The following is a 27,460-nucleotide window of genomic DNA, read 5'->3' as shown; positions in this document are numbered from 1 at the left end:
ACATTTCTTTACGTGATTAAAATAGTAAATAATTTTTATATCAATGTTTTTATCAATGATAATGGCATCTAATATTTTCAATGTATGTGCAAATAAAAAGCAGGGGCTTGCTCATGCTACAGGGCCCTGTACCCATGTGTACCCCAAGACATAATGCAGATAGTATTGATACAAAGTATCACTACCAGGAAAAACAAGGGAAGCGTGGGCAGAGAAGGAAGACGACGTTGCCTCCACTACGATCCCCCTGAGTGGGTACGAGCCATGGCGGTGATCATCATCATTATACTGTGATCGCAAACTCAGGGCCCATTAAAACCCCCCATTAAGTTACCCTAATTTGTGTAACAATTTGGTGGGGTAAGACGAACCCAAAGACGGGAGCTTCATACCAGGACTTCGTCGCAGCCGCCGCCTCGCCGGACTTCCACCTTCGCCGATCGTAATGGCCCAAGAGCAGCCATCCAACGCTTCGAGGCCAACTCCGATGGGTTCCGTGCCGTACTACAGAGTGCCACCAAACTTCGGCGGGACCTCAGGAGAAGACGTCGACGTGTGGCTCAAGAACTACAAGCGGGTGAGCAGAAGCAATGGCTGGGACTCGAACGAACAGCTCAATCATGTCGTATTCTCGTTAACTGACACCGCCCTTATGTGGTACGAGAACCACGAGGACATGTTCACGACTTGGGAACGTTTTGTTGAAGAAGTGCAGAAGTGCTTCGGTGATTCGGACGCAAAGAAGAAACGCGCGGAGCAGACATTGTCTCAGAGGGCACAGCTTCCAGCAGAAACATGTACGACATACATTGAAGAAATATTGAAGCTGTGCAAGATCGTGAATGGGAGGATGTCTGAAGAAGACAAGGTTGGACACGTTCTCAAGGGTATAGCCGAAGACTGTGACTATCGTCACAGATCACCATTCCCTGTGTTGGCTGATCAACCTTCGTGACCCATCCGGCCGCCTCGCACGATGGGCCATTCGTTTGCAAGAACATGTCTTCACCATCTCATACAAGACTGGCCGTCTACACGCTGATGCGGATTGCCTCTCCAGAATGCCGCTACCATCGACAGATTGTGAAGCCGATAACTTTGACCACCTTATCGCTTCTCTGTCGTCTGGCTTTCCTGATGCCGTGACTTTCGCCGCTGAGCAGCGTAATGACCCAAGCTTAAAAGCTCTCTTCCCTGGAGCGAGAAATTCATTAAGCGAAGGCCGATTCTGCGTCCGAAATGGTCTTCTTTACCAGAGAAACTTGTCCACGACGGGCGCCCGCTTTCTGCTGGTTGTTCCTGCGTCCCTCCAAACGTCTGTTCTGCGTCTCACGCATGATGACCCCACCTCTGGCCATCTAGGCACCGCACGAACACTTAGTCGCACAAAAGAGCGGTTCTATTGGCCGAAAATGAGCAAAACAATTCAGAACTACGTGGCCAGCTGTACGCAGTGCCAGAGCCACAAGCAGCCCTCCTCGGGTCCAGTTGGTCACCTGCAACCGGTAAAGCCTCCCGGTTCCCCTTTTGAAAAGGTTGGCATTGATCTGATGGGACCATTTCCACGCTCCTCAAAAGGTAACCGGTGGATAATTGTATGCGCCGACTACCTGACGCGGTACTGCGAGACGGCTGCCTTATGCTCCGCCACGGCAGTCCAGGTTTCGGAGTTCCTGTTGCATTCAGTCATCCTCCGACACGGACCTCCTCGCGTGATAATAAGTGACCGTGGACGGCAATTTACCGCTGATATTGTCGAATCATTACTTCGTTTGTGTGCCTCCAAGTTCCGACACTCAACTGCGTATCATCCGCAAACTAACGGTCTCACCGAGCGCACAAACCGAACGTTGATCAACATGTTGTCAATGTACGTCGCCTCTGACCACAAAAACTGGGATGAAGTATTACCATTCGTCACGTACGCCTTCAACACGTCGAAACACGAAACGACAGGCTATAGCCCTTTCTATCTTCTCTACGCTCGCTCACCTCGACATACGCTGGACACTATCTTTCCTTTTGTCGTCCATGACGATTTAACAATTGCGGAAACCTTGTGTCGTGCGGAAGAGACCCGTCGACTTGCCTGCTTACGTACACTGGCAGCGGAAGAGTCATCCAAAACTCGCTACGACAGTCAACACAGGCATGTAACCTATGCCCCCGGTGATCTAGTGTGGGTGTGGACCCCAATACGCAGACGTGGCTTGAGCCAAAAGCTACTGGCACACTATGCCGGTCCTTTTGTGATACTCCGTCGTGTCAGCGAGGTCAACTATGAAATTGCACGTGTCACCACTAGTGGCCGACGTTCATGCAAGACGGAGGTGACGCATGTTGCCCGCCTGAAGCCGTTTACACGAAGGATGCAAGAATGACTCGCCCAGAGGGCTTCGTCTGAGAGAGGAGGAATGATACAAAGTATCACTACTAGGAAAAACAAGGGAAGCGTGGGAAGAGAAGGAAGACGACGTTGCCTCCACTGCGATCCCCCTGAGTGGGTACGAGCCATGGCAGTGATCATCATCATTATACTGTGATCGCGGACTCAGGGCCCATTAAAACCCCCCCATTAAGTTACCTTAATTTGTGTAACAGTATTATACAATCATATTGTGATAAGTCGGAGAATTTTATCAAGATGTGGCCATGAGGAGATCAATATCACCCAGGACATGCTTCTTATAAGCTTACTGATAACACAGTGCAGCAAGTATGCTTTCAAGCCCAACACAATGGGCTTGCACGTGAATTTGTAGAGTACACTTTAGGTGAAGGTCTATGGGGAAGCAGGACCGGGTAAAAGGTACTTCTCATCCAAAAACTCTCAATGACAATATCACTAGAGTGAGCAGATGACACCACACGATTTTGTCCAACACAGAGGTTAAGCAATGTTTGTGATGGTAATAGGGTTAAATAACTTGACCTTACTTCAACCAAAAGCTTCAGAGGTGCCAAATTATGATCTGAATTATGGCATAATAGTTTACTAGAGGCAAACATTAAAAAAATTAACTCAGACCGAATTGATAGTGGTGATGGTGTTTCAGGATAAATAAATCATTTTTATAAAGAATACCGTGTTCACTTGCATAATAGGTGCACTTTCTTCCAGGAAATCCAGCTCCAAGTAAAATTTCTGACTACAGCATAGACCGTCGATAACGTGCATCGCCAAAGTCACGAATATCTACACTACGGCTGTAACAACCTTCTTCATAGGCTACACTAGCCTAAAACATGTTGAGCATGCAGTCTCGCCTGTCAGAGAATCGAGGTACACAACGCGGTGTGCATTCTACTTTTCAAAAATCAACATAGAAAGACCCACGTTACCAACAAAGTGAACGAGAAGGAAAGAGAAAAGAAACAACGAAGAAAAAAAGCACCAGCGCATATATTTGCCGGTAATATTTCAGGCCATCTTGATTATGCACATTATCACTACCAAAATTTTGTCCGCTGAACGGTACCGTTCGTTCGATTTCACGGGCTCACACCCCATAGCCAAGAGATTATATTCGAATCACAAACCACCATTCGAGTGTTACAAGCACTACCTAAGCCCCCTTTTCTTTAAGTAGAGCCACTGAAAAGAGTTTGATTCTGCACAAAACCGCAACTTCAACCACTCCCAACCACCACCAAAAAGCACCAGCAGTGATTAGGCCTAGCTAGTCAACAATTCGGCATGTTGTCGCAGTAAGTTTGTACAAGACAACATGAAGATTTAGCGTCGAAAAGATTGCACTTCAGCAACTGATCCAAGAGCAGCACGCATGATACGATGTTTAGATTCACGACCAGAAAATCAATGACGACATAAATCTGCCGAGCTTGTGCAAGTCCACGTAGTGGCAGCAAAGGCGAAATCTCACGTCGAAAAGCCAAGAAGCTTTTAAATTTGCGGACGAGATAGCAAACGCGATAGCGACGACGCTTTTCTAGGCAGAAAACTCAATGCGCACTTAATGAGGACGCGATCGCACACTTCTTGTGGAGCACGCAGCTGGGCTAGCAGCCGGAGCCACGCCGGCGCCAGTGCAAAGGTTACTCCGACCATGGCCTCCGAGATTAGCCGTAGGCGCACCATCGCCACGACTGTCCTATTCAACACGTCACTCAGCGGAGAAACTTTATTCCGTCGCCTCCTGAAGGCACTGCGAAATGGCGGTGCTTCCCTATTGATCGAGCGGCGCTCATCTGCCTGGCCCGGCGTGTGATTTCAGTCATTTCAGTCACATCAACCGTGTTTGCATTGGTATCTGTTTGAGACACATTATAAGCACGCAGTCAAGGGGCATCCTGCTCCTGCGTGAAAATAGTTGACGCAGCCAACCGCGGTGGCGCCGAGAAGACGAGACGTGCTTCAGTGTTCCCTCTAACAGTGGGCCCTTCTGTACATAGAACACCGTATGAAGTACGCCTCATTCTTCCTTCGTCCTATGCTGAAGCGGCAAAGTAAATGCCAGATACCAATGGTACACACAAAAACTTGCAGAACTATTTGATCACAAAAAAAAAACAAAAAACATGCAATTTCAGATTTAGAACATGCATACAATATTTGCAGAATGAAAATAGGCCACCGCGCAAATCTGCAAACAAAAATCACATGCATTAGTTTTTTTTTAACAATGCATGACTACCCAGATAAAAAAAATCAGCACTGTAGCGAATCGGGCATCAAGGACGGTTTTTAGAGCGGAAAACGCAGACAGAATAGACACAAGCTCTGAATGGTTTGTAGAAAAAAAAAATTAAAACTAAAACAGCCACAGTAGAATACGCAAAGTGACCTATGAGCATTCGTGTACATTTTGAATGCGCCTTTTCCTACAAACCGTCCCCGAGAGAAAATTATAAGCGCGTAGCAAAACGAAACTTATGGCATCAGCGAATGGCCTTGTCGTGATATGCCTCTCCTTGCAGTCCTAAGTATACATCAGAATCGAAGGGGTGATGGCCCAATCGTTCTACTATGCATTTTGCCTTTAGTCCGTACATGTGTGCTGCAATTTTCTATTACGCATCGCACAGAGGCTGCGATTTCCAAGCTTTCGCCCTCCGCAAGTATCCGCGTCAAGATAAGTGAGCCATGGGGAGTGCGCGATGTGGCGGTGGGAGTAGTTATTCCACTTTCTCCGATTACACGCTCTGCGTGCGAATGAGACGGCCGGAGGAACGGTGCACTGCCGGTTCATCTCCGAGGCCACGTTCTGACACCCAAGCAACCGCCCTTCTTCCTCACTCGGCGAGCCCGCCCAGCTGGTGCAGTGCTGTCGCAATCTTTTAGATGCGGAGCATCTTATACTCGCGCCTTGTAGTGCGCCGTCCGCGCCGTCCGCGCCGTCCGCACCGCTTCTCAAACATTCGACAGCTGACGCGCGCGCATGCGCCGTCGCGCCGTCGCCCACTCTTCCACCATCTGTGCATCCCTTCCTCCTCTACACACCGCGCGCGCTTCACTCCTCCACCATCTGTGCACCCTTCCTCCTCTACACACCGCGTTTGACATCTACAATTCTCCTGATTCTCCAGTGGACGCGCATGTGGCGTCGCACTTCGAGAACATTCAACAGCTGACAGTGCATGCGCCGTCGTGCTGTATATATACTCAAGGTCGGCGCTCGCTCGCTCAGTTGCCGCTCGTCGGTTGGTTTGTACGGCGTGTCGACGTCCAAGGTCGCGGTGAAATGAATTCCAACGAATCCACAAACACAATGATCGACGTCCCTTCGACCAGCGCCGCCCTTTCGCATACGTGTGTACGTGTTCACTCATTTAACACCCCCTCCTACAACCACGTTAACCAATTTAGCCATCGACCCAAGTAAGTCGCAATTTAACACCCCATTTCACAACCACGTTAACCAATTTAGCCATCGACCCAAGTAAGTCGCACTTTAACACCCCGTTAACCAATTATATGGTCCGCATCCTCCTCAGTGTTCCCCCGAGGGAAGCTGCGGGCAATTTTTTTTTTCTTTTATTCTTCCTCACTTCAGTTAACGTGAACGGGCATCCAATTTTAACCGTGCAAATACGGCATAGAACTATGCTGATCACGGCCAAGTTCGGGGTGCGCGGAAATTAAAAAAAAAAAATCTGATTACTTGCGACTGAACTGGGGGTGCGCCTATTATGTGAGCGCACCTATTAATAATGCACGTAAATATGGTAGCTTTACAAGTGCAAGTTATGAAAGTTCTGCCAATGGTGTATCTGCCATTCACAAGATCAGGGACCAGCTTCCACCAATCGAGTCAGTGTCCCAGATACGAGTGGCAGCCATAAATGAAGAGCTATAGCACGGTGACAATGCGACAGCAAGGAAGTAAAAATGCAGAAGCAAACAAGCGCAGTCACTGAGCGCCTGGTGAAATCACCATGAAGAAGAAAAAATAACTAGGTTAGGAGTTATATAAAGTAAGTGAGACTATCCGGCACCATAGCATAGTATCATGCAATTGAATCAGCACTAAGAGAATGCATGCATGTACACCAAAACACACAGATTAAAATAAGAAAGGATAAAAGAAGCTCATGCACTCAGGATGCAAACAACGAAAATTGAAGCTGCCAGCATTCTGACTACACATCTAGCCGTAAATATCAAGAAACAAGTCGGAAATGATGCAAAAGATTATGCATGCTGTGTATAGAGCAAACACACAAAAAGAACGAGGGAAGCTGGGAGCAGAAAACAATGTTGGAATAATGGCAACAAGACAAACCAGTATGAAAAGGGCCTTTTGAAACTATGACATATTTAGGCCGTGGATTCACAGGCAGGTGAAATACAGAGAAGTCTCATCTTTAATGGCTATTTTCTCCAGGGCAGGTTTTTTGGCCCAGAACAAGTGCTTAATGTGTGAGAGACGTCAGGCTACGAGCTTAATCGGTATAAACACATAGTTTAGTGCACAGAGTCTAGAGCAAGCAAAGCGCCTTTCTTGTCATACTCAATGATATTTGCTAATAGAAGACATTCACGAAGCAAAAGCATGGCAGCCAAAGAGAGAGCAGCAGTCACAGTAAGGGCAATGAGGACTACACATGAAAAGTTGCCTCGAGAGATGCGTCATACAAGGCAAAGCGAGATAGTTGGCAGATACAATGGGCAAAATACCTGTGTGTCTTCGCTACTAACCCAGGCAAAACGCATACCTCAGGTAAGTAATGTTAGTTATATCTTTTATTTAGTCCCATACATGCTAAGAAGTCTTCGACAAGAGTTTTCAAGAGATAACAAGTCAAATAAAAAAATAACAACTTGGAAAGGCTTGCATATTGCCTATTCTTGACATGAAATGTGCACTTATCTCACAGTACACAGCTGCAATTGTCAGTCTCCTAGCGCCAGCAAAACTGTTAAACAAGACTTCTACTAGCCAGAGATTTAGAAAGTATAACAACATTCTGACAGGTGCATGCAAGCAGGCTAGTCTGACCTTCTGCTAGGTGAAAGCTCACGCAGCTTTGGATAGTCCACAAACTCAGTGCCATAGTACACTACGGCCATAAAAGTCAGGATAGTCATTGCCACCCAGAACAAAAAGTACAGGAAGTACTCTTTTGTGTAAACTGCAAAGCAAACAGAAGAAGAAAATGAGTCAGCACATATTCACCACATATTCTCATAAATTTTTGCAAATATCATGACACATTATTAAATATACAGTTTCCACAAGCTGTTGAGAACACCAAGCAGAAAGAGCAAAAAAAAACTTTTTATAGATAAAAAGCTGTCTGAAAATATTCAATGAAATGACACAATAGAAAAGTGCCCACAGCAAAGTGAAGTTTGAATTGACTACATTATTATGCCCAATACATCAGGCACGCTACTTCAATTGGAACTACTGACATTTGGCAAGTGCTCATCAAGCAGTAGTGATTTTGCATGGCACCAAAAGCAGTGTCACTGCAACTGACAAGATTATCTGATGCAAAGCCTCTATTGTGAGGTGTGATGATAACTAAGAAAAGGAGGGAAAACCTACAACTTGAATGCTTCCAAAGCCATTAATACCCCTGTCACACGAGCACACAAAAACTCTTTTAAATAAGCAATTTTTTACAATGTTGAAAGACCTTTCAACGAAGAGGTGTTGCCTTGCAGGCACATGGCACTAACAACCACATTTTAGTTTTTTTTTTTCTAACACTCAACTGAAAGCGTGGTGCTAAGTTCAAAAGAGAACCTGTCTGAATACAAGGGGTGTTCAAACAAAAAGGTACGAAACGACACTGTGTGTACAAGAGAAGATTTTATTCAATGTAAACACTATGCGCCCTTTGATGAACGGGCCAAAAGATTCTTTGTTCTCAGAATTCCTGTAGCTGTGATGAGACCCAGTCCTTCAAAGCATCATTGAGTTCGTCAGCAAAATAGAACCGCTTTCCTTTCAGATATTCTTTCATGGAAGCAAACACATGGAAAACGCAGGCAATGAATTGTGGCTGGTTCAGCACATTTAGCTGTCGGATATGAGCTAATGTGTTGCTGTTTCTGAATCGTCGAATTTCGCGATGTGAATGCCATCCTGTCCTCACCCGCACTGCTGTGTCCATTGGACAGCACTCTTCATAAAAGCCTGTGCCCTCTCCTGCGCATGCGGGAACACCCGCATGCTCCAATCTATGGTGAAGATTCCAATCATATTCTAAGATGTCTTGCTACATATTCCCATAGTGGCATAAGCATCCACATAAACAGTCATGTTGTTACAACATTTCATACCTTTTCATTTGTACACTACTTGTGCACTAATGTATCTCGATGAATAATGTCAAACAGCCCCTCTCTGATCACTGTAGCCATTGCCTTTTGCGTGGGCCCAGGGTTGTTCAATCACCGGCGTTAACCCTACATGTTATGATGCCATGCTTCACAGGTCCGTACGTTCAACGTGTCCTCATGTTTCATGCTCAACTCGTACGACCTGCTTTTAAGAGTTTATTACATTTCTTACGAGATAAGAAACTTCTTTTTATGATAAACGCTTCTTTTTATGATAAATGCAGGTGACAGAAATAAATACTAGAAGATTTTCTTTAAACAGTTCATAGTTGTTGGTGTCCACTGGTTTCGAGGCTACTCTTTCACAGTCGTCAAAGCCTCAAAGGCAATGAAACGGCTGACGCTGCTGCCTGGGCGCTCACTCTCCGGGCAACCCTTTCGACCCTTCTCCCGAACCCAATCTGGAATTCACTTTTCGAGAGATAACTCAATTATACCAATTTCACCATGCAATTTATCCTAAGCTTTGTAAGGGCTTCACAAAGGTAGAGGAGTGCACACTCTATCGTCTTTACATTGAAAAACTGCTGTGCCTGGCAGTTTCAAAGCACTTTGATCTTGCCTGTAGAGGAAAGTGTCCGCACTGTGCGGAAACGTCTTTGGGACATTTCCCACATGGTGTGGGCATGCCAGTAAACCCCAAACCTCGCCCCAAAACCAAACCCCATCCAGGAGGACTGGGAGGCAGCCTTGCTGGGCTGCTCTGACCTGGCGAGCCAGAAGGCCCCGGTTGACAGAGCCTGAGTTGCGCGAGTCGCCAATGGGCAATTGTAATGAGGAGCCCACCTAGTGATTGTGAGGGGTGGCCCCTGCTGAGCATTCTCAAACTATTTGTTTTTCAAGCACGCAAGCAAGTTTCCAGAAATGATCGCTTCTGATGAGATCAATGTCTATGTGTCTGCGAGCAAAACATTTTTTTTTTTTCAGAAGAAGTCTTCATGCTCTAAAAACTTGAGTGCTCATGTGACAGGAATATAAAACGCGCGCAATTCAAATAGCACCAAGAAATAAAGACAATACATATATATTTGGCTGTATCTACAAAGAAGCAAACACTGGCTTTAGAGGAAGCACTCTTGCTCTATGCCAACTGAATGATATATGAAGCTAAAAGCCACAACTGCAAGCAGTTACATTTTTATAACACTTAAAAGAATCAAAAAACATATTCCTCATATATTGTAATACTGACATCCAGTGAATAGCATTTCTAACAACCATATAAGCATTTACTGCTAAATCCAGTCTGAAATCCTGCATGGTCATTGCTACGAACTAAAATTTCCTCATGAGAATGGCACAGAGTGCTCCAATCCTGCTGAACAGCCACAAAACGTGTGAGCATTTTTTCGAGACAAGCCTGATTTACAGCACACACAAAAGAATGTATGTATATCAAAGAATTATTATTTTGAAATAAGATGAAAATGATGAATCTGAATACCATATTTTACCATCAGGAGGGCCCAGAAAAAGAACACATTGGAAGACAAGACCACAAAAGTTGTACTGCTCACTGACCCTCATTAGTAGCAGGAAATGTTCTATTATACCTTTCGTTCATGATCATTTGTTTCGCTCAAATATAGGAAAGAAGTGGAAACTCTAAGGGCTCATTTTCCTTTCTTAGACACAATATTAATCAAAAAGTAACAGACAATAATGTCAAAGAAAGTATAGGAGATGTTATTAGAAGTAAATGTAATGAAAATGTGCATAAAAAAAGTGTAAGAAAAAATAACTGGCCACAGGGCGGGGACCGAACCTGCGGCTTTTGAATTATGTGTATGATGCTCTAGCAACTGAGCTACCATGGTGGATAGTCCCCCATCCACTTTATGTGGTATACATGTGCATTTAAACGTGGAAGTGTCATTCAAAGGTTGAAAGTTCGGTCTCTGCCCACTACTTCTCATTAAATAAATATAGAAGCTTTAAAGTTTCGAAACTATGAAGAGGTGGTGACTTTCTGAACATACTACGTAATATTTGAAGAAAAATGGTTGCACCTGCTTTCACAGCTCTGTTATTTTTTTTTTCTTCTCTAACTCCACCCTCTAAACCTATTATATTTCAAATAAATGGCCAAAAAATTTGAGTACCACCTATGGCATGCAAGCAGGAATAGAAACGTGAGAGAAGTGGGCACATTCCTCTTTCACTTGTGATCTGACAGTGCATGTTAATGTGAAGTATTATTTGCAAACTACTTAATTGAGTAAAGGTCTGGATTTATTAAAACAATTTCTACATTGTTGTAGCAACCATAAAAATTTCTTAACGGTTTTATGACGAAAATTTATTTTGCTACTATGTTTTCTCCAGTTGCTTACCTCCCAAGAAGCAGAGACAATAAAGGCAGCAAGCAAAGGCAAACATCATAAAGCATGGTAGCTGCAAAAAAGAAGAAAAACAGGAAATGAAGTTGGCAAGGCTTTCACACACGTACATTTAGTTAAAAGACCCCTGACACCAATTTCGGAAATGCTAGATGCTTTTGTTTAATAGTTCTGCACGCATGAGCACTTCTGCCCCATAGACGTTACCTATAAGATATTTTATTTTGGTTTTAAATTAAGTGCAAGTGCTCATCTGAGTTTTCAGCAACTTGAGACATCGCCATTAGTATTACGTAGACAGAGGTGCCTAGCGACATTTCACAAAGTGACGTTTAAAAAAGTGAGTGCTGTCGACGTCACTCCACATAGATGGGGCGCACTCAAAACCATGACCATAACTGGCGCCTAATGGAGCTTATTGTTCCTCACCATTTGCTCTATTGTCGAGTGGCTCTCAAGACGGTTCTGGCAGCTTATGCCAAGAATGCTTTTCCCTTGCCAGTGGAGCACAAGCTTGAAGCATCCTTAGCGTTTCGTTCTCCATCGCACGCATGTCCCACATTTTGAAAAATGCGTATTGCGTGTCATTGAAGCTTGAGCGCACATGGTCTCAGGTGCTCCCACACCGTGGGGACCTAGTTTCTTACAATTTTAGGCAAGGGTTTGGAAGTGACGCGAAATTGGTCACAAATAATTACAGCAGCATTAATCATACAATACATTTGAGCAGTCACAATTCAATTTCGGCATTGCCAGACACAAAGCTAGAAATTACAGTAAAAAAGCAAAAAAGAAATTTCGCTGTTGGGGGTCCTTTAACATAGATGAACCCTATGTTGATGTATTTAAATGTGCAGTTGGTACTTCTTTCTGTCAGACAAACATTTGTATAGCAAAAAAAGAAAGGGGGTCCGCAACAAATGTTGATGGGTCTGGATATGGTCAAAAACATACAAAAATGTATGAAAATAACAGTAAAATCACAGATATTGCATCAAACTTACTCTGTAAAGAGTACCAAACAGATAATTACCTATACCTTCGTTATAATAATTGCCAATATACATTACGATTTGAAGTGAACATCAAGATATTATCTTAGCCTTCGATGACATCTTGTTATTGTGCCCCTCATGTCAAACTAAGTTTCTGCTCACAACCTTTCTATTCTACAAGAATAATGTACCCAACTAACCTAATGCAACATTGCTCTTGAAGAGGCCCAGCAACACTTTTTCAGCATGGCCAGAAAAAGCTGTCGATCAATAGCCTAGGCTCCTGAAAACACGTGAGCCAAACATCGTAGCATAGAACGTGGCCAGGAATTTAAAATTTTCAACGTCAGCTGAAAATCATCCCCTCCTTTCTACAAATGATGCCACATACCCTAATGATCGCACCATCTACCCCAATTCACGACCATTGGATAGTTTGAGCATCGTGAGCTGCATAGTCACAGAGGCCCCCATGGGAAGCTGTCAAGTGCTCACACACACTATTGTGATTCCACCAAGTAAGCCGCACATTTGAAGAAAAATAATATTAATAAGTGTCCAAGGTCATGAGTCATGACACACGCGTGAAGTAACTCTTTTCCCCCATGCTATCCCTCTATACTTAGCTTCCAGCCCACTCGTCCGAACGAGAGAGGAGAGAAGGCAATCATAGTAACTAGTATGACCATAATAGACAGATTTTAAAAAATTTTCCAGCAGCCAATTCCAGAGCCAATTAATTTGGTTAATGAAACCATTTGATGGTTACCTGTAAAAGTGTTACAGGGCCCTTATAAAGGTCAATATTTTGCTTTAAGCTTTTACAATTTGCTCTAAACAGGATGACCCATCTCACTGATAACGATGGCATGGCATCACGCAAGTCATCTCCAAGCCAATGACAATATGGTGAGAAAAATGGAAAATTAAATGGGATATCCAAAACAAAAATGGCTTCAGGAATCTTTTCAAGTGGAGCTAGACAAGGGGTTACTTAATGTTGGTTTAATCACAAGCATTACTTCCAACTTACCAGCCAGTACTTTCCTTCCCTGTGAACCTTAAGTGGACAAGAAACAGTTGCCCCTTCACCTTCTTGGACCCGGTAGTTTCCAAGGAATAGATCAATGGCATCCTGCAATGCAAGGAATTTCACATTTACCATAGTATATGGTGCAGCAAAGAAATGCTTCCAGTGAAAGAGAGAGAGATAACGAGTAAGCAAAATACAGAACTTGCCTGCCTGAAGCCATCATAGAAATTGTTCTTGATGTAGCGGACACCAGAGTTGTAGCCATCTTTCATTGCTCCAAAGATGGTGCGTTTCCCAGTCCTTGAACGAAACATGGTGAATCCCAGATAGTTTGTAATCCAGATTTTATACATGCAGAGTCATACGACTTCCTTACATAAAATGCTTGCACAGTGTAATCTAAATAAAAAGTGTTCATTGATAAGATGAGCACAAAGACTTGCTTTTTATTTCTTGTAGTCAAAGCTGATAGTACCACTCCTGAAAACACGATTATTTTACTCTCCAAGGTGAAGTGTCACAGCCTTTGGTGTTTTCTTTTTTTTCTACTCTCCCAATATGTATTCGTTACTTCATCATGTACCACCAAAGTATGACAAGCTATTTTAACCCCAGCTAGAGCAATATAGTCGGGCTTGCCTTGTATAGTCAGTCTTGAGGGCTCCGGTGCCTGCATACTGGATGCTGCAGAAATCGCCATTGTCTGCCCAGACTGCAATATTACAGATAAATTAGTAGTGCAGCGAGTTACAAAGCACAGCGAAGCTAGCTTTTCTTTTATACCGTTCTTGTAGAGGGCTTCAAAACCAGGGTGCTGCTTTATGGTTTCTCCAGGCGCAAGGATACCCATTCGCTAGAGGGAAAGGAGCCATGTTTTAAGAATAAACCAGTACGAACAATGCCAATCCTGCCTGTTAAAAAATACCTTCAATAGAAGTCGCAGCATTTTCCACACATGGCACCCACATTACATCAAGATTTTTAAAAATGCTGCAGCAGCCAATAATGCACCTATATTTACTTATAAGTACGTAGTTTATAGCAGTTTCTTTATATAACTTGCTTTACACAGTATTAAATTTTTAAGCAACTATAGGTGGGGGTGACAAGTCAAGCTCCAAGGTATAAAGCCGACAAACGTAGCTGACTACAACACAGCTCGAGGAACATGCATCAAGTACGCAGTGCGAACTTCATTTAGGTTTTTGGTTTCACTGCGTAGACAAGGAAAGTGCAAGTAATTCTCCTCTCAGTCATTTTTTTTTCTGAATACACCGAAGTAGCAGGCTGGCAATCAATGATTTAATTTTAGAAGTACAGCAGAAGCCACATATATCAAACTCGGGGTGGTGGGGGACGACGGGGGACGGGAATTTGATATATCAGATAATTCGATATACAACTTTTAAAAAATAATGAATTTTCAGTGCATAAGTTGGCTTCACTGCACTGCTCATGATAATGCACAGATGCTATCATGGCAACATGAGTTTTTTTTAGTGTATTTTTCTGGTATTTCTAGTTGGAATTGTGACATTATTTGCAGGAATAAGTTATATGCAAGAATATATGGTATTTAATGTAAGTAGTGCCAAGGGAATCTCTATAGGCAGCTGTGCGTACTTGTCAGGCACTGGAACCATCTAATCTGCCTTGGCACTATGTTGGCCACGTTATTCATTACCTGATAGAATAACACCACTTGTCTAGCAGGATTTTTTGCACATTGCACATACAGTATTCTAATAATAGTCAGCAGGTGCGTGGGATTATTTTGAACTTTTAAATACTGAATTAACTATATTTACCAACTAGATATTTTTCCAATATAGTTCTCAAACCCTTCAAATTATCAATTACACACAAATATAGAAGGAAAGCCAAAGAGTACCTTTTACCACAGTGACCACAGTGATGCAAAACAAGTTATTTATATGAGCATGGTACATAAATACACTTGGAGAGCCCACTTTATTGAATTCCAATTAAATTTCAGTATGTTTACTTGATATAATCTAGATATAACAAGGGCACCATAAACTATGACATCAATTGATTTTATCGCTGCACTGTAGAAAGTATCGCACTACGTACTTGTGTGGATAAAATCAGATGTCAAACCACAATGCATTGAGTAACTGAAAGTCAACTAGAAAAGCATGCCAACTCGATGATGGAAATGCCTGCTGGATATAAATGTTTGTGGCAAGGAGTGTCAATGCAGAGGGTTGTGAAAAAGAGAGAAATGCCTTGCTTGCCAATAAGCAGTGGGTGGCTTAGAAGTTCCTTATTGGCATACAAGGCTGCATATTATTAAAAAGATACGTAATATCTGATTACTGCATGGCATTATTTAACTGATATTCAACGCAGTCTCACTATTTTCTATTCCACATCCCTGCAGAAGTAAAACAGTAAAACCACGAGAGTAGAAAAGTTGGCAAACCAACAGACTTCGCCAAGTCCCAAGGGATTCTAAAATTTAAATATATCATGCAGTCAAGTCGGATAATTAGCATACTTTGCACCTGACTCAGAAAGTGCGAGAGGCACTAGCCAGTCTACATCATGCCTGGCCTAGAAATCCTTGAACTTGAGGGTTCACCAATGTCCTAAAAAATGACAAAGCTTACAAAAGATAGAAGCATGCTCTTCATCTAGTGGTTTCCTATAAAGAAACCTTAAAGTCAATATTTGCCAGTGTGTTGAAAAGCTACTAATCAAATTGACCATTTCCCATGGCACAGTAACGAGTACAAGAGAAATGAGTGTATGAAATAACTGTATAGCTGAACCTGGATACAAATGAAGTCTAAAGGGAACCACAATGTAGTTTCTTATACAGTTGAGCCTTTTTGTAAGAGACATATACACCAGAGAGCAATTCTTGTCTTTTATCTGAGCTGTCTTTATGAGGAGGGTGCGTAGGCATTTTCTTATCAACCCCTGTTTTAATAAAGGCACAGTGGTGTTTTTTATACCCATTTATCTTACATCAGTCTTTTACAAGGGGGTTCAACTTTCAAGCAAACTTGCTATATGAGATGTAGGCAGCAAGTGGTATGCTTCAACACATTATGATGAAGCCTTACAAAGTAAACTTGTCTTTATGAAGGGCAAATAAGAGCAGTGCTGCACGAGCCATTCATATTTTCAAACCAGCACCTTGCCAAAATATCTTATTGTCATTAAATACAATTCGTACCTTCAGATTAGATACCTTGTTTAACAGCAACAGCAAAAACAGTGTAGCTTTGATAGCCCGAACATTTCCAATGGCAAAACAAATTATAATTGTACTTTACAATGATGCTACCAAATGTATGTTGCCAACTACTGCATGGTGTAAGTTACATTATTCCTAGTGTTCTGATTAAAAGGTCAATTAGGCAACATTGATAAATTAACTTCTAAAGCAATTAAGCTGGACAAAAATTTAAATTTGAAAGTTGCAAATTTGTTTGCTAAGTGCCCGCTTAGACCATTTTAAACTTTCTGTCTCCTAGTAAGTATTCGGGCTTTCCGGAAACACAGCACATGCCTGAAAAAAAAACACAATAAATGACACACCCACATACAGACAATATTGCTGTGCTCCCTGATATTCCACGTACAAACGATATCCTTCCCTGGCCACATTTAATGACAGTGTGAAGCAGATGCAGTGGTTATCATTAGTGCAGGCACTATCGACAAGTCCATTGTTGCACAGTCTCACCATTGTCGCTATCTTACCAACTTTTGAGCCCCAGTACACGTGGCTGAACACTGTTATCAGTTGCAGGTAGAATAGAGAGAGCACTGCAACTATGGCACACAAGTGGGCATTGTAGTAGCCAACGTATGACGCGCCGTACTGACGTCACTGGCTACGTCATGTGCCTGTACTTATATTGGCATGCGAGCCGCTTGCTTATCACATTAAACCTTCGCCGCCAACTGAGTCCAGCGTCGCCTTGCTCGCCGGCTACAACAGATGGCGACGAGGATGGGATAGGCTGCACCGAACGACGGGGGCGGATCCTGTGAGCAACGACAGCTGGAAGGCGAAAGGCAAGGTATGGCGAAGACGTGGGAATTTGACGCCTTCATAAAAGAAGGAGACGAAGATTTCGCATCGTATGTAGAACGGTTTGGGCACTATTGCAAAGTAGCCGGCGTACAAGACAAAGAACTTAAAAAGTCAGCCTTCATCTCTGCCATAGGAAAGAAAGCGTACAAGACGCTCAAGGACCTTCTTCTACCTGCAAAACCTCAAGAGAAGACGTTCGAGGACTTGGTGAAAGTGCTGAGTGGCCACTACGAGCCTTCAAGTCAAGTCATTGCGGAGTGTTTCAAATTCAACAGGAGGTACCAAGGAGAAGGGGAGTCCGTCGCGGCATTTGCAGTCACGCTGAAGCACATGGCAGCCAAGTGCAACTACGGTACGTTTCTCGACGACGCTTTACGGGACCGGTTCGTCGCTGGGTTACGGAATTCCACCATTCAGACGGGTTTACTGAAGAGGAAGGAACTGACGTTCGAATCGGCCTGCGTTTTTGCTAAGAGCGTTGAGCTAGCTGAGCGGGAGTCGAGGGGATTCCGACCAACTGCGAATACGGAGGCCGACATTCACGCTCTAAAGAAGACGGGGAAGGAACCGGAGTTTGCCAGCAAGCCGAAGAACTGTTCAATGCAAAGCTGCTATCGATGCGGTCAAGAGCATGACGCCCGTAGCTGCCGTTATCGTAAATTCAAATGCCATCTTTGCAAGCGCGTGGGACATTTGGCGCGCATGTGCAGATGCAAGCAACCGGCGCCTGGCACCGTCCAGAACGTGAGTGACGAAGCGAGCGGAAGCACAGAGCTGCTGCTGCACGGTGTGTATCTGGTGGGCACGGAACAACCATATCAAGTTGAAGTACAGATAGCCGGCCAGCTTGTGAAGATGCAAGTAGATACGGGCGCAGCCGTATCACTCGTTCCGGAATGCATTTACCGGCAGCTAAAGCAGCCGCCGCAGCTTGCGAAGTGCGAGATGAAGCTCAAGACTTACGGCGGAGCGACGCTACAAGTGAAAGGCCAAGCGGAGGTTTTGGTCGATTATAAGGGACAGCAGAAAGTCCTGCCAATCATCGTGGTACCAGGAGAGAAGCCAGCACTCCTAGGCCGCGACTGGATTGCGAACCTCGGAATGGACCTAAACAGCATTCACGAGGTGCACGCACAACCGTCTGTCGACAGCATCCTGTCAAGGTATGCCAGCGTTTTTTCACCTGGTTTAGGGTTGATAAAGGGTTACCGAGCAAAACTGGTGCTTAAGGAAGGAAGCATGCCAGTCTTTTGCAAGGCGCTGTCTGTGCCGTATGCCATTCGTGAACCTGTCGAGCATGAGCTAGGCAAGTTGCAAAAAGAGGGCGTACTGGTGCCCGTAACCAGCAGCGACTGGGCCACGCCGCTGGTAGCTGTTCACAAGCCAGACGGCACAGTACGATTGTGTGGAGACTATAAATTGACGGTGAATCCATGTGTGAAGACCGACCATTACCCACTGCCCGCGGTGGAGGATTTGTTCACGACACTGGCTGGGGGCAAGGTTTTCACCGTTCTGGACCTTTCGACGGCATATCAGCAAATCGAGGTGCACCCTGACTCGCGACCCTTGCTGACTATAAACTCTCACATGGGGTTGTTCCAGTATGTTCAAATGCCGTACGGAATCTCAAGTGCACTTGCAGTTTTCCAGGCAATCATGAACGAGCTGTTGAAAGGACTACCGGGAGTGGTATGCTACCTCGACGACGTCCTCATCACGGGAGCATCGCATACCGAATGCCTGGCCCGGGTGGAAGCAGTCCTGCAGGTTTTCAGGGACCACGGCGTAAAAGTGAGAAAGGAAAAATGCAAGTTTTTCTTGGATTCTGTCAAATATCTTGGGCATATCATTGACGAAAATGGTGTGCACCCGTGCGTCGAGAAGGTTGAAGCCATAAGGGAAGCACCCACACCTAAGAACATCAGTGAGCTTAAAGCGTACCTCAGCATGATAACTTTTTACTCCAAGTTCATGCCAAGCATGTCTTCGAGGCTAAAGCCTTTGTATGCACTGCTTCAGAAGGATAAGAAGTGGGTCTGGTTCGCAAAAGAAGAAAAAGCCTTCGCGAAGAGTAAGAGCCTCCTTACGCAAGCGAGCGTGCTAACATTATATGACCCAAAGAAGCCTCTTGGATTAGTCTGCGACGCCTCTCCTTACGGGGTTGGCGCAGTGTTGTTTCATGTCGTGAACGGGGAAGAAAGGCCGATAGCTTATGCGTCACGCACTTTGAGCAAGGCCGAAAGTGGCTACGCACACATAGAAAAGGAAGCGTTGGCTGTGATTTTCGGAATCAAACGGTTTCACAAGTATCTTTACGGCCGTGAATTCACCATTTATTCCGATCACCTTCCCCTGGAGGGACTGCTGGGGCAAACAAAGCCAATTCAGCAAATGGCAGCAGCACGCATGCAGCGCTGGATGCTAGTGCTAGCTGCATATCGCTACAAATGGGTGTACAGAAAGGGAGCCCAAGTAGCAAACGCGGACGCGTTATCGCGATTACCGCTTCCGAACGACACCGACGAAAGCGACTACATTCACTTCTTTTCAGCAGTAGAAGCCGTACCACTATCTGCGAAAAGGATCAGTGACGAAACCCAAAAAGACCCAGTTTTGTCTAAGGTGCTGATGTATGTTTTGAATGGATGGCCATCGTACGTGTCAGAAGACAACGTAGCCCCATTCTTCTCGCGGAAAGACGAACTGTCGGTAGACTGTGGTTGTATAACATGGGGAACTCGGGTTGTTATACCTGAAGCGATACAATCTGAATGAAGTCTTATCGCTTTTGCATGAAGGGCATCCAGGCATCACTCGCATGAAAATGCTATCAAGAAGCCATGTGTGGTGGCCAAAGTTGTGCGACCGCATTGAAGAAACTGTAAGAGGTTGTTCAACTTGCCAACTAACGCAGAACTCAGCGCCCCACGTGCCGATGTTATCGTGGGGATCCCCAACCTGCAGGTGGCAGAGAGTTCACCTGGATTTTGCCTACTACAAGAACGACTGGTTTTTAGTGCTTGTCGATGTGCACTCCAAGTGGGTGGATGTTCTGCACATGAAGTCCACTACAGCACAGGTGACAGTTGAAAAACTCCGCACTGTTTTTGCTGCATTTGGGCTTCCCGAGAGAATTGTGACTGACAATGGGCCGCAATTTGTGTCTGCTGAATTCACAAATTTTCTCAACTCCAATGCAGTGCAGCACACCAAAACACCACCTTACCACCCAGCTTCAAATGGCACGGCGGAGAGGCTTGTCCAGACCGTCAAGCGAAGCTTCATCAAACAGCTACGGGACGAGCAGAACACGGGAGTGACTCGGACGATGCAACATCGGGTAGACCAGTTCCTGTTCACCTACCGAAACACACCGTGTTCGACGACCGGTAAGACGCCAGCCGAACTGTTTCTCTCATGGAGGCCCCGCACGAGGCTGAGCATCTTGCATCCAGAGCTAGCGAAACGTGCCGAAGCAAATATAGCTCGAAGACATGGTCAGGAAACCCATACTTCATGGAGGGAGTTCGAGGTTGGCGACAACGTTCGTGTGCGAGGAAACCGACCAAGTGATCCACGTTGGTTGGAAGGAACAGTTGTGCGATGAGTTAGCAAAGGAACATACATAGTCCGAATCGAAGACCACGAGCGCTTTCTGCATGCGGACGATATTGTTCCTAACACATGCCTTGCTCCTCTTCCCAGAAACGTGTGGATTCCTGAGCAAACCCGCATGGCACAGCCGGGTTCCACTCCGTCACAAAGCGACAGCGACACCGCATCACCGCCGGACGGGCCTGCACCAGAGCAACGACTTCCGCCACCTGACCGAGCCAGCGTGACGCAACTGCCATCACAGCAGGCGCCTGACGCCAGCTCCCAAGAAAACGTCGCGCCACCTGAATTGCGACGAAGCACAAGAATTCAAAAGCCTCCCGAACGTTTTGGCTATGCTGCTAAATAAAGGGGGAAGAGATGTAGTAGCCAACGTATGATGCGCCGTACTGACGTCACAGGCTACGTCATGTGCCTGTACTTATATTGGCATGCGAGCCGCTTGCTTATCACATTAAACCTTCGCCACCAACTGAGTCCAGCGTCGCCTTGCTCGCCGGCTACAACAGGCATGACATGAGTTAACTTTTTTTTTCATTTTGTGGGTATCTGCAAGAAGCAGAAAAACACTAATATGTAATAATAGGAAGCTTGAAACTGCCCAACTGGACCATTTTGCAAACTTAACATTCTCATTTTAACTTTCTGCCCAGTTTCAATTCTCTCAAACCAAATTAATCAATGAGAACACAAAACATATTGTGTGGAGAACTCCACAGAATAGTCGGCAACATGCATTTGGTCATGCAGAGATGAAGTGCACAGGCATATTTTTAAAATCTGTGTCAAGTTAGTAGGGGCACCCTGTATATACCTGGGTCTAACATGAGAACTTATATGACACATCTATGTACTCAGCTTTTGTTTTCCCCTCCTTCTCATTCACCCCCTTGTTCTGGTGTAATCCTTTACAGATGTATTTTAAGATATCTTGAAAAACGTTTAGACGAGCAACAGATTGAAGATACTTGACTGCATCCCTGAAAAACAGACTCGAAAACACCACAACAATTTCCTTAGTTTGATCAAACCTTGCCGAGCAATATTTTCTAAATGACTCCACATTTCCCATAAAACTTTTTGCAGTATCACAGACACAAGTTGTTCATCTTCAGAAAAAAAATGACAAATGTGGCACTGCATGCACTAAGCTCCTAATGATCAGATATAAAAATAGTTCACTATAAAAAACAGGCCCACCAGAAGCTGTTGTTCAAGGCTTCGCCTCGCAAGGAGTGACTGCACAACATTCGTCCGGTCCAAGCAGTCAATACAATTTGTGCGAAACACCCCAGTCTGTAGCCTAGGTGCTGAGCTATCGTAAAGCATCATGAAGTACCTGTGATGAAGCAACGGGAGGCGTAATAATATTTTAATCAATGGATAGAATACAGAAAAAAATGCAAAAAAAGCCACGTTAATGGCTCACCCATAAGAATCTTGGTCCTGAGAAATTCTGTCCATTAGTATGGAGAGGCGGTCCCACCGCATCTTCTTGCATTCCTGATGAAAGTCAAAGGCCTCATATCTGCAACAGAAACAGATATGAGTACTAGCCAACTTGGTCAACGTTCCTCCCAAAAACACTTCATTATACTTTAAAATCACACTGTTTTTTTCTTCTGTTATGAGACCTTTTAATGCAACTTGACGCACACTTACACAAAACCCATTTACATACACAATCACGAAAGTATGATTTCATTTCTTTGTTTATCTTCTTATCAAGTAAAGTTGATTTGTCACACTTCAAACTTGGTAACATTAAAACTACAGTTGGTTTGCCGCTAGAAAGCTTTTGTTCTCCCTCTGTTTCACCTTACTTGGCATTCTACAGTAGCTCAGTAGCTGTTGTGTTCTGCTGCTGAATGCAAGATATTGGTATCAGAAAGGAGAGAAACAAAAATCAAAAGAGAACATGATGCAAAAGAAAAAATAAAATTAATGCTAAACTACCATGAAATAAATTTACTAAGTCTGAATTCATATACGGCAAGCAGTATTGAAACAACATTTTAAAGATACACTGCAACTATCATGTAAATTGTAGTTCAGGGCTCTGGGTTAAGTATGAACACTTCATGTTCTTAAAGATGCAATAAACCTGGGTAAAACAGTGCTTCTGCTTTCCATTACCAATGAAGCATCATTGTCAGAAATGGAAATTCGAAGCGTAATCTCGCATTCAGCAGCAGAACACAACAGCTACTGAGCTACTGTAGAATGCCCAAGTAAAGTGAAACAGAGGGAGAACAAGAACTTTCTAGCTGCAAATCAACTGTAGTTTTAATGTTTAATGTTTAAGTTTGAAGTGTGACAAATCAACTTTACTTGATTAAAAGATACACAAGCATATAATTTTGATAGTTTTGGTCTGAATTAGGACAAACACTTCAAAATCTGTACTTGAGACACTAGATTACAAGTGAAAGCTATTTCTGTAGACCCACTTGATTTTCGGGTTGTTGGCAAGGTTCACCACTTCTTGCAGCTGCCTTCCTAACGTCCTCTCAGGGCCGTTCTGGTCAATCTAGACAAAGAGTAAAAGAAAAGAATGTTACATTACTGTGACAATACCTAGATTAGCATTAAGCAAGGATGCTACAAAGAAGAGAAGGCAAATATGGCAAACACACTCATATGATGCTCAATAAGCATCACAAAATACCAGCGACAGTAGTGAAACAAAAAACATTGTGAAACTGGTATTGTAATGCTACAGAGAGAATTACAAGCACACACACACTTCAGTCTGCATACAACCACCCAGCATGTAACTACACATATACCTAATGTATTTCGAATGGCAGTCAGTTTCTCAAGTTCCTTCCAGAGCTAAAAAGATCTATAGTAATTCCAAAATAAGTGCAAATTTTTTATTTAAGAATATCTTCAAAAACAAACTGATAAACATATTCAAATAAAAGTGCTTCATTATCTGCACTCATAAGCGAGTTTAATTTTGCTTCAATAACACACTTGTCAACAAGTTTCTGTATACAGCTCCTCGAGTCTCTATTACATCAGTGGCAACCGCAATTTCATATTAGAACCCTTACACCTAAATGCGAACCTACATTAACTGGAAGGGTGCTGGAATATTACTGGAGAAAGCACAGATGTTTGTGTCTCAGCTACAGCTCAGTTCGGTGATCATGTCTTGAATGGTGGTACACAGATACAGGCCATGCAAGAAACATAACAGTCTTGTGTAATGTAGCAATTTTAAAACATGCCTATTCTCCATTGGCTACACAAATTACCTACATGCTGCAGTAAAAAAAAAAAAGACATGGTGGCATTACATAAGAAGCTACTTTTAAGCTATCAGCTAAAGCTAAAAAATAAATGTTGGGAATGAATGCACTGCTTTCTAACCCCTTTTACTTGTCTTAAATAGCAAGCAAGGCCAAGAAGAAAGGTTGCAAAATGTGCCCTCGTAAAGTACCCTTAAAATATTTTTTTCTTTCCCATATCAGCCTTGAAAGAATGAAAGACATGCTCCCTCAATGTCTCATAACACACTAAGGCCAAAGATGAAATGTGCCACAGCAACTGAAACTTCTGAGATCGTTGGTGCCACCTAACTAAATAAACTTTCAGAAAAACCTGCGTCAAGAAACAAAGATTTTCTGTCAAGATTGAGAACAGATGACCATGAATATCATGAAGCTATGACATCATGAAACAAGGAAGACCAAGTGATCCTTGTTGATGCCATGTAACTAAGCAAAAAATGAAATGACTAAACAGACCAATGACCTTATTTTGAATTGTGAATTCAATGAAGAGTGGTCATCATTCACTTTTTCAGACTTTCTCATCGGCGAGTACCGTAAAACGCTAATGAAGAGCCCCCTCCCTACTTAAGAAGATTTCAAATATGAGGCCTCTTCTATCCTCCCAACACTTTCACTCGTTCATATACTGCTTCTATCCACCAAACGAGGCCGAGAGAAAACAGTGAATGTATACGTAGTGACTAAAGCATTTCATTAGAAGCATGGGTGTGCAACCTTTATTCTTAGTGGCTCATTCACTGCCATCTTGAATTTTGACCCATGGCTGAGCAAGTCCCCCACCACTATAAATCTTGCTGAATTATCCTTCACTATGGGAGTTGACTGGCGAATCATGGGAGAGGCCTTTGTTCTGCAGTGGACATAGTAAGGCTGATGATGATGGGAGGATGCTTGTTTGGTATTTTACGGCACCATATGCCTAACAGCTTAATGTCAAATATACTGAATTTTTCTTGCTAGTTTGTAAAACACTGCACTGCTTGCTGTTAAAGAAATTTGGCTCAGCTAGAAAATGGGTTCAAGAATACTAATTTGCATCAGCAACCTATACACACAATTAAAACTTTGTTGGTGCAACTTTCTTTTTAATATATCTTACTATTTGAATTTAGGCTCGAAGGCCTAAAATAGGCATTTTTAGGCCCACTATAAGCACATTATAAACACCCCTCTTCACCTCTACATCCGGTTCATATATCAAAATGAGGTGATAAGAACACAAGAAACAAAACAGGTATTTGCGTAAAATCTGGTCTCAATTCGTAACAGACACATGACCATAGACACTTGTTATTAGTAGCTCGTGGTGGGTCGATGTCCACATAGCACAGTGTCTATGCGTGCTCGTTTGCCAACGCTTTCTGCTAGTTAAGCAATGAAATCGCAGGATGAGCACTACGCTATACGTAAGCAGCAGCGGCAACACTTTGTGGCAGACGTGTGCTCGCGCATTTCAGCTTTATGTTACTATCATATAACAAAAATACAATACCAAGGATTACGTATATAAAGAATCTCACGTAGTGCGATTGACATGGAATTCTCCTTCTGCCAAATATCAAGCTAGCAGATCTGAATTTTGATTTGGGTAAATCACCTTATGTTTCTGTCATGTAAAGCTTCAGAAATTACTAGTGCATAGAAATGCCACTTACAGCGCACGACACATAAGAGGTACAAACAGCTGCTGGGCAAAAAAAATCACTTGTATACGTATTAGATACAGTTCTTCAATACGAGGAATGAGCTCCCAGATTAGAGATAAATATTCATAACGGTAAATTAATGGAGATCACAAGCAGACATCTTAATTATAAGCCAATTATAACAAGGATAACTGGAGCGGTGGAAAGAGATAGAGTAAGTTTCGTGGCATCATAAAAAGCTATGCGTATTTGGTGGCAGACAGAATATTTTGGGCCAAAAAAGCTCCACTGCCATTTAAGCAGGCAAAACATAAACTTAGGTACAGGTAGTTCAAGTGTGTTTGAATGGGCGCAGTAAGGTGCAAAGAAGAAAAATTGTAGCAAAATGGCGCAGCCGGACCACCACCAAGGTATCACTTCTTTCATCTTTTTAGTTCTCTGTCAACCTTTACTACAAAGCAAACTATTCCCACTCACCAGACTGACTATTACTTGATTTCCATATGTATAAATCTGATTGTCAAAGTGTTTCTGGAATGCTTCAAGCTGGAAAGATCAAAGAATCGTGTTTACATACATATTTCCATAAGAAAAAACACCTTTGTATGAAAAATAAAAACCAGCACAACACTCACATGGTTGAGCCCGGTAGTCAGGGTTGGAGAAGGCTTGTACCTCAGGTTAGGCAATTGGGACCAAAACAAAGGAATTGAGCCCCTTGTCTGAAAGCAAAGTTGAAAGACCATAGCAAAAAGTGACATCATACAGTGACCTCTTATGCCTCCCCTTTAATTACTTATATAACTAATGTCTCACTTTGCCAAATCCTATAAATCTATTGCATGTTACTCATACTGCAACAAGTGAAAAAATCATGTACCAAAACAATAAATATCTTTAAATACAAGCAAACTGATAAATCAAAATGAAAAAAAAAAGCCAGATTGCTAGTAAAAAAGACTTTTACTATGCTCTAGATCAACTCGTCCCTGAAACACTTTTTTAGTAGTAATCGAATGCAGCTCAGCATCAGTTTATAGTGTCGTTAATAAATTGCTGTCAAAATTTTTCAAACCTGTCAACATTGAGCAGAGTTACAGGGACTAGTCAAACGCTTCAAGTGCTTTTTCGCTTCTTTTGTCCAGGTCAGTGTACTAAAAGCTACACTGTGGGTATTGACAAAAGGTCAAGAAGCTACGTCAGTGCACATCATGAACTTCAGAGTGTATCATGAAATGCCTTAGTTCACACCCAGTGCAATTTCAGTGCGTGCGAGTTTTGCTACTGTGCAATGTTAGCACTACCATGTGGTGGCACCCTATGACAAAGAATCGTATCTGATCCAAATGCCACGTTTGATTTATTTCAGCTACTGGCCAATAGCAGCAATCTGCTCTAAGATGGATCAGAGCTGGTGCCGGCACCTCCGATGAGGGCGAAGACATGCCTTTGTGCGAGGAGCGGGCCCTGGAGAAAGTGATAACCTTGAGTATTGCCTGTAAGCTCTTACTGTTTAGCCCAAGTGCAAGATTTGGCTGAGCTGTTCACAGCAGTGCATTTCTGCAATATGCCTTTTTTCACCAAGCATAAGGGGTGGTCCAGGATCCTTTCAAATAAAGTTTTGATGCTTAAACAAAAGGGAA

At 43.4% G+C, this 27,460-nt stretch overlaps 1 protein-coding gene and 1 long non-coding RNA gene across 4 annotated transcripts in view; one reads left to right on the top strand and one right to left on the bottom strand.

Annotated features, from left to right (window-relative positions):
* The window catches only part of Sac1 (phosphatidylinositol-3-phosphatase SAC1), a 65,781-nt gene that overhangs the window by 12,026 nt on the left and 26,295 nt on the right, over positions 1-27,460 (bottom strand). For all 3 annotated transcript variants that reach the window (XM_037427543.2, XM_075877436.1, XM_075877437.1), the window contains exons 9-19: positions 26,453-26,539; positions 26,295-26,363; positions 23,320-23,399; positions 22,299-22,397; positions 22,070-22,208; positions 13,963-14,032; positions 13,819-13,891; positions 13,386-13,479; positions 13,180-13,281; positions 11,146-11,206; positions 7,461-7,593 (exon numbers count right to left, since the gene is read on the bottom strand). In XM_037427543.2, the coding sequence (XP_037283440.1) occupies positions 7,461-7,593; positions 11,146-11,206; positions 13,180-13,281; positions 13,386-13,479; positions 13,819-13,891; positions 13,963-14,032; positions 22,070-22,208; positions 22,299-22,397; positions 23,320-23,399; positions 26,295-26,363; positions 26,453-26,539 (1,007 nt within the window). The remainder of the gene's footprint in view (positions 1-7,460; positions 7,594-11,145; positions 11,207-13,179; positions 13,282-13,385; positions 13,480-13,818; positions 13,892-13,962; positions 14,033-22,069; positions 22,209-22,298; positions 22,398-23,319; positions 23,400-26,294; positions 26,364-26,452; positions 26,540-27,460) is intronic.
* On the top strand, positions 12,959-27,455 carry LOC142775700 (uncharacterized). Its single transcript, XR_012886937.1, has 2 exons — positions 12,959-13,055; positions 27,187-27,455. It is a non-coding gene; the product is annotated as an uncharacterized LOC142775700 (long non-coding RNA).

The sequence above is a fragment of the Rhipicephalus microplus genome, chromosome X (genome assembly GCF_043290135.1).
Source record: "Rhipicephalus microplus isolate Deutch F79 chromosome X, USDA_Rmic, whole genome shotgun sequence".
Classification (NCBI taxonomy): Eukaryota; Metazoa; Arthropoda; class Arachnida; order Ixodida; family Ixodidae; genus Rhipicephalus; species Rhipicephalus microplus.
Note: the sequence above shows the minus strand (reverse complement) of the source record. Positions and strands in the feature narration are given on the sequence as shown.